Genomic DNA, 7,193 nt, shown 5'->3' with positions numbered 1-7,193 from the left:
GCCTGCCTGTGGCGTCTGCGGAGACGGCGGGCCGGCCCGGGAAGGATACGGTCAGTGCCTTGGAAAACCACACACCCTTTCACCAGCTCGCCCATGATGCACCCCACTGACCAGATATCAACTGAAAATAAAATGAAATGGTAAAATTATGGAGTGCCGCGAACAACGCGAAGGTGAGGAGGGGCCCCGTGGGCACTGCACGCACTCGCACTACGCATGGCTGCGGCGCCGACCTCGGCCCCCGGGGAGCCCGGCCAGAGCCCGAGCCCAGGAGCTACAGCAGAGACAGAGACACAAACACCAACAGGGCCAGCCACGAGCGAGCCTGCGACCATGGCCGCTCAGGGCCGCACCCCGCCGCCCGCCCCGCCTGCAGGGCCGCGCGGCCTCCCCCGGGAAGGATACAGTCTCTTCCTGGGAACAGGACCTTATGCAGAACCATTTCGGCCATGATGCACCCGACAGACCAGATGTCCACTACCAAACACCAGTGTTAGAAACCAGCTCAGCCCGCGTTCTTCTCTCCACCCGCCCGACAGCAACACCCGGGGCCTCTGTAAAATCCTGACCGCCCCCCCTTCCGGATGCCCAGTTCAGCCTGCCTGTCTAAAAGGTGGCAGAACTTGGTGGGGGAGTGGGCTTGCTGGTCTCTAGGCGAGGACCTGCCCGAGCACCCCAACTTCTACAGGCCCAGCTGGACCCCGTGCCTCCATGGCGGGGTGGGGGAGCTGGTGGGCCTGACCTCCCCTGCACGGGAAGACAGGGTGTACCACCCCCACAAACCCACGGGGCGCTCCCGCGGCTCGCAGCAGACCTGCAGGTGTCTTTCTTTCTTACCAGGTGGGTGTGCCTTAACCCTTTTAACAAGCTGGTTGAAAGCTAAGTTTCAAGAGGCCCCGGTACTGCTAGACTAAGGTAAGTTCCAACAGCAGAACTCCAGTTTAGTCAGCAAGTCCCAGGGTGGGTGGGGCACTCCGGGCAGGCGCCCTGGCTGGGCCTGCAGTGGTGGCTGCACAGGCAGGACTCGGAAGGGTTCCCACAAATACGTCCACCTGAGTAAGAAGCCCGACAGCCCTAATTCCAAAAGGAACTTTTAAAGGGAATGGACTCCCTCGACTGACTGCGGTCTGTGTGAGTCTCCACCTGCTGGTTCCCGTGGCTCCGAGAACAGGCGAGACTGGGCCAACCCCCCGGTGCCCGCAGCCGCCAGCGCTGGGACTCACCGTTCTCTTTGTAGCCCATGCCCAGGATGACTTCGGGGGCCCGGTAATACCGTGTGACCACATAGGGGGTCATCATGAAGTTGGTGCATGCTGTGCGTGCCAGGCCGAAGTCGAGGATCTTCAGGGTGCAGTCCGACTTCACGACGATGTTGCTGGGCTTCAGGTCCTGGGGGAGCACGGCCATTAGCAGGGAGCCAGGCCCGCAGGCGGACATGGCCGCCACCGGGTGAGGCCGGCTCAGGATCTGGACAGTCCTAGTCTCAGGTCTGCAGAGGTCAGAGGCTCCTCAGCCCTGCGCGGGGACCTCCTCGCCATCCTTCGCTTACAGCCTTCTGGGAGCTTCCGGCCCCTCCCTCACTCCCTCCTCCTAGCCCAGCCCCCTGGCCCAGCCGCCCGGCCAAGCTCCCAGCGCCGCTCCACAGACAGAGCGTGGCCCGTACGTCTCCTAACAGCGTTAGAAAGCATGACGGAGTCACCCCTTCCACTCTCCCCACCTCCACGAGGCTGCCCTGCTCCGGCCATGCCTGCATCATCTCCACACCCCGCAGAGACCACGGAGCCACGTCCCAGCCCCGACCCTGATGGCCCTGTGAGAGCAATGCTGCCGGGACAGGGAATGCCGGGCACACGCATGCCTACTCCACGCCCTGTGTCCCGTCTGCAGCGCGCCTCCTAACACACGGCCTCCCTCTGCCGGGGAAGGCTCGCCTGCACACCCGCTGTCCTCTTCACGAGTGGTCAGCGCGTGGTCGCAGCATGGACTGTCCAGACACTGCGGCACAGCAGTGGGCGGCTCCACGCCGGAGCTACAGGCCCACACGCTGTCCGACCCTGGCTTTCGTTCCTCCCAGCGGATGCGGCACGCTCGGGCTGCCAGCGTGTCTTGAAACAGTGAAGGCCGCGAGGCGCGAGGGGGAGCAGGCGCGCGAGGCGCTCACGACAGTACGCTACGTTCCACTGTAGTGCAGTTTCTAGACTCCTGGGCTCAGTCGGGTTGGAGTCGAAAGTGTACGAGATTTAAACGCAATGGGCTGGCTCCACGACAAAGTGCTCACGCCCCATATGGCGGGGCCGACCCCACTGGCTGGTGGCTGTTCGAATCCCGCCCTGGCAGCTGGGAAAAGATGTCAGCATGTGTGCATGTGTGCCCGAGGCCCTGGTGGGAAGGGGGGAGGCGATGTCAGGCATGTGCACTTGTGTGCCCGAGGCCCTGGTGGGAAGGGGGGATGTCAGGCATGTGCATGTGTGCCCGAGGCCCTGGTGGGAAGGGGGGGAGGGTAGCGGTGAGTACTTCCCCTGGGCGGTGCTCCCTCTCTCTCTGCCCAGGGCTCATGACCTCTGGCAATAACAACAACAACAATGACCATAAAACACACACGGGAGTGGGGCCAGCTGGGGACAGTGGTAAGGCTCCTGGCTCCCTTGGGAAGGCCTGGGGTCTCATTCCCAGACCTCCCCAAACAGGCTCGTGTGCATGTGCTGTGTCCAGGGTGCCACGAGTGGCGTGGAGGCTGCTGGGGGTGCCTGTCTCTGTTTCCCTTTCATGGAAGAAACAAAAACATAACTAAAAATGCAGTGAAACTCTCTACCAGGCCGCCCAGAGACCTCTAGTGCACCCTGGCACTGCACACACCCCATACCCTGCGAGTGTCCGAAGTGACAAAGGCCTGCGACGATTCTAGGCCGAGAAGCAGAACGGCACGTTAGGAGACACTTTTAATTAAGGAGTCAGGGCTACCATTTTTAAAGCAAGTTGGCCACACCACGTAGGTTGTCCTAACTGACCCCTAGGTGGCAGCAAAGGCTCTGTTTTAAGTCACAGGCCAGGAAATCAGCGCTTGGGCCGGGCTCCAGCAGGTGCGAGGGCTGGTCTGGATCCCTGGGCTCTGTCACCACCAGAGGCCTCTGTGTAGGGCTGCAGTGGGGCCTTCCCTGGCACCTGGAAGACCTACAGCAGAAAGCTGCCTACTCTTTCTATTAATAAGTCTCATTGTCCTCCCACTACCTTCTTTCCCACGCGGACTCATTTAGAGAAAACAGGATTTCTTGCTGTTGGAACATAAAATCTACCGACAGTGTCACTGAGGTCAGCACAGGAAGAAGGGGAGGCTGAGGGCACCTGTCCTGGCAGAGCTGAGCAGCCTCCACCGACTTTGGTGTTTAGAGCGACCCAGGAGGGCCTGCGGTGTGGCCCAGCACGTGAGGGCGGGACGCAGGCCAGGGGCCGACCGTCCTGCTGGCTCCTCCTATTTCCTGCCGGGGCCGCTGTCTCAGCCAGGGGCCTTCTGCGCGGGGCAGCACTGGCGCCCAGGGGACGGTCCAGCCAGTGCTTGAGCAGGGCAGGCCGCTCTCAGAGTCCTCGGGCCACTGCAGCCCCCCGCCCTGCTCCTTGCTCGGTAAAGGGAATCTCAGACATGGCTAAGATGAACAGAGAACTGAGGAAGAGGTATTCCAGAATTCTTGGTCCTATTACAACTTTTCTCTGCGTGTTAGGTTGCTTCAAAGTGAAAAGTTAAACACCAGAGCTCTGGGGAGTGCCCTGGGCAGCACCGCGGGCCTCGGGAGTGGGCGGCGCCCGCAGCCCTGCCCCACCCGGGGCTGCACACGTGTCTGGAACACGATCCCACAGCTTATTTGGATCTGAGCACTGGCAATTTTTTTAAAATATTAAGTTTGGGACCAGCAGATCGCGTAATGGTTACGTTGCTAGACTTCCACATGGTCGACCACGGTTGCAGTCCCAGACCCGGCAGCTTGAAACTCATGCCAGGCGTGCGTGTGAGTGTGCCTCAAGTCACAGGAGGAGAATGGAGAAGGGATTACAGCGTGGCCATTCCCCTGGAGGGGCGATTTCTTGCTTTCTGTCTCTCTATTTGTCTCTCTGGCAAGTATACATGTCCTATAGCAAAAAATCTCTCTAAATAAATAAATAAAAATAAAAATATTAAGTTCTTCTGGGGCCAGAGGATGGCATGGTGGTTAAGGTGCTGGACTCCCACGTGGTTATCTGCAGTTCGAGTCCTGGGCCTGGCGGCTGGCTTTCTCACTTGCCCTCTGTCTTTCTCTCTGGTGAGCACACATGCCCTATGGCAAAACTTTAAAAATAAGTAAATAAAATAAATTAAATAAAAGGTTAAGTTCTCCTGCGTGCAGGGACCACGATGACCAGTGACAGGGAAGCCGAGGGCGCGGGCCGCGGGGCTCACCCTGTGGATGATGCCGGCCGAGTGCAGGTGCTTGATCCCGCACAGCATCTGGTACAGGAGGTAGGACATCCTCTCGTGGTCCAGCTCCATGTGGATGACCTGGCAGAGGTTGGCGTCCATCAGCTCCATCACCAGGTACCTGCGGGGAGAGCAGCCAGGCGCAGGAGGTGACCAGGACAGACTCGGCAGCAGGTACTACCACCTGACCCTGTGTCTACACAGGGAGGGCCCGGCTTCCCCAGACACGACGAGGTCGCTTAAAAAGAAACAAATACGCACTGGAACTTCGTAAGCATTTCCCAAGATGGTCTAATCCAGTGCCTCTCAGGGTAAACACAGTCTACACCGGGTACTCACACACGTAAACACAGTCTACACCGGGTACTCACACACGTAAACACAGTCTACACCGGGTACTCACTCACTTAAACGCAGTCTACACCGGGTACTCACTCACTTAAACACAGTCTACACCGGGCACTCACTCACTTAAACACAGTCTACACCGGGACTCACTCAAACGCAGTCTACACCGGGTACTCACTCACTTAAACACTGTCTACGCCGGGTACTCACTCACGTAAACACAGTCTACGCCGGGGACTCACTCACTCAAACACAGGCTACGCCGGGTACTCACTCACGTAAACACAGTCTACGCCGGGGACTCACTCACTCAAACACAGGCTACGCCGGGTACTCACTCACGTAAACACAGTCTACGCCGGGGACTCACTCACTCAAACACAGGCTACGCCGGGTACTCACTCACGTAAACACAGTCTACGCCGGGGACTCACTCACTCAAACACAGGCTACGCCGGGTACTCACTCACGTAAACACAGTCTACGCCGGGGACTCACTCACTCAAACACAGGCTACGCCGGGTACTCACTCACGTAAACACAGTCTACGCCGGGGACTCACTCACTCAAACACAGGCTACGCCGGGTACTCACTCACGTAAACACAGTCTACGCCGGGGACTCACTCACTCAAACACAGGCTACGCCGGGTACTCACTCACGTAAACACAGTCTACGCCGGGGACTCACTCACTCAAACACAGGCTACGCCGGGTACTCACTCACGTAAACACAGTCTACGCCGGGGACTCACTCACTCAAACACAGGCTACGCCGGGTACTCACTCACGTAAACACAGTCTACGCCGGGGACTCACTCACTCAAACACAGGCTACGCCGGGTACTCACTCACGTAAACACAGTCTACGCCGGGGACTCACTCACTCAAACACAGGCTACGCCGGGTACTCACTCACGTAAACACAGTCTACGCCGGGGACTCACTCACTCAAACACAGGCTACGCCGGGTACTCACTCACGTAAACACAGTCTACGCCGGGGACTCACTCACTCAAACACAGGCTACGCCGGGTACTCACTCACGTAAACACAGTCTACGCCGGGGACTCACTCACTCAAACACAGGCTACGCCGGGTACTCACTCACGTAAACACAGTCTACGCCGGGGACTCACTCACTCAAACACAGGCTACGCCGGGTACTCACTCACGTAAACACAGTCTACGCCGGGGACTCACTCACTCAAACACAGGCTACGCCGGGTACTCACTCACGTAAACACAGTCTACGCCGGGGACTCACTCACTCAAACACAGGCTACGCCGGGTACTCACTCACGTAAACACAGTCTACGCCGGGGACTCACTCACTCAAACACAGGCTACGCCGGGTACTCACTCACGTAAACACAGTCTACGCCGGGGACTCACTCACTCAAACACAGGCTACGCCGGGTACTCACTCACGTAAACACAGTCTACGCCGGGGACTCACTCACTCAAACACAGGCTACGCCGGGTACTCACTCACGTAAACACAGTCTACGCCGGGGACTCACTCACTCAAACACAGGCTACGCCGGGTACTCACTCACGTAAACACAGTCTACGCCGGGGACTCACTCACTCAAACACAGGCTACGCCGGGTACTCACTCACGTAAACACAGTCTACGCCGGGGACTCACTCACTCAAACACAGGCTACGCCGGGTACTCACTCACGTAAACACAGTCTACGCCGGGGACTCACTCACTCAAACACAGGCTACGCCGGGTACTCACTCACGTAAACACAGTCTACGCCGGGGACTCACTCACTCAAACACAGGCTACGCCGGGTACTCACTCACGTAAACACAGTCTACGCCGGGGACTCACTCACTCAAACACAGGCTACGCCGGGTACTCACTCACGTAAACACAGTCTACGCCGGGTACTGACACACGTAAACACAGTCTACGCCAGGTACTGACACACTCAAACACAGTCTACGCCGGGTACTCACTCACTCAAACACAGTATACGCCGGGTACTCACTCACTTAAACACAGTCTACACCGGGTACTCACTCACTTAAACACAGTCTACGCCGGGTACTCACTCACTTAAACACAGTTTACGCCGGGTACTCCACAACCTAAACACACACTGGGTACTCACACACTTAAACACTGTCTACACTGGGTACTCACACACTTAAACACTGTCTACACCGGGTACTCACACCCGTAAACACAGTCTACACTGGGTACTCACACACGTAAACACAGTCTACGCCGGGTACTCTCACTTAAACACAGTATACACCGGGTACTCACTCACTCAAACACAGTCTACGCCGGGTACTCACTCACGTAAACGCAGTCTACGCCGGGCACTCACACACTTAAACACAGGCTACCCCGGGCACTCACTCACTTAAACACAGTCTAC

General features: G+C 58.0%; 1 protein-coding gene across 4 annotated transcripts in view; it reads right to left on the bottom strand.

Moving 5' to 3' along the window:
• The window catches only part of MAPK9 (mitogen-activated protein kinase 9), a 34,644-nt gene that overhangs the window by 13,153 nt on the left and 14,298 nt on the right, over positions 1-7,193 (bottom strand). For 2 of the 4 annotated variants that reach the window (XM_006147452.3, XM_006147450.3), the window contains exons 4-6: positions 4,430-4,568; positions 1,224-1,389; positions 406-477 (exon numbers count right to left, since the gene is read on the bottom strand). In XM_006147452.3, coding sequence (XP_006147514.1) covers positions 406-477; positions 1,224-1,389; positions 4,430-4,568 — 377 coding nt within the window. Of the gene's footprint in view, positions 1-6; positions 122-405; positions 478-1,223; positions 1,390-4,429; positions 4,569-7,193 lie in introns of all 4 variants that reach the window. The other 2 variants (XM_014587465.2, XM_006147451.3) reach the window with 2 other exon arrangements.

Source organism: Tupaia chinensis, unplaced genomic scaffold, assembly GCF_000334495.1.
Source record: "Tupaia chinensis unplaced genomic scaffold, TupChi_1.0 Scaffold000214_1, whole genome shotgun sequence".
In the NCBI taxonomy this organism is placed as follows: Eukaryota; Metazoa; Chordata; class Mammalia; order Scandentia; family Tupaiidae; genus Tupaia; species Tupaia belangeri.
Note: the sequence above shows the minus strand (reverse complement) of the source record. Positions and strands in the feature narration are given on the sequence as shown.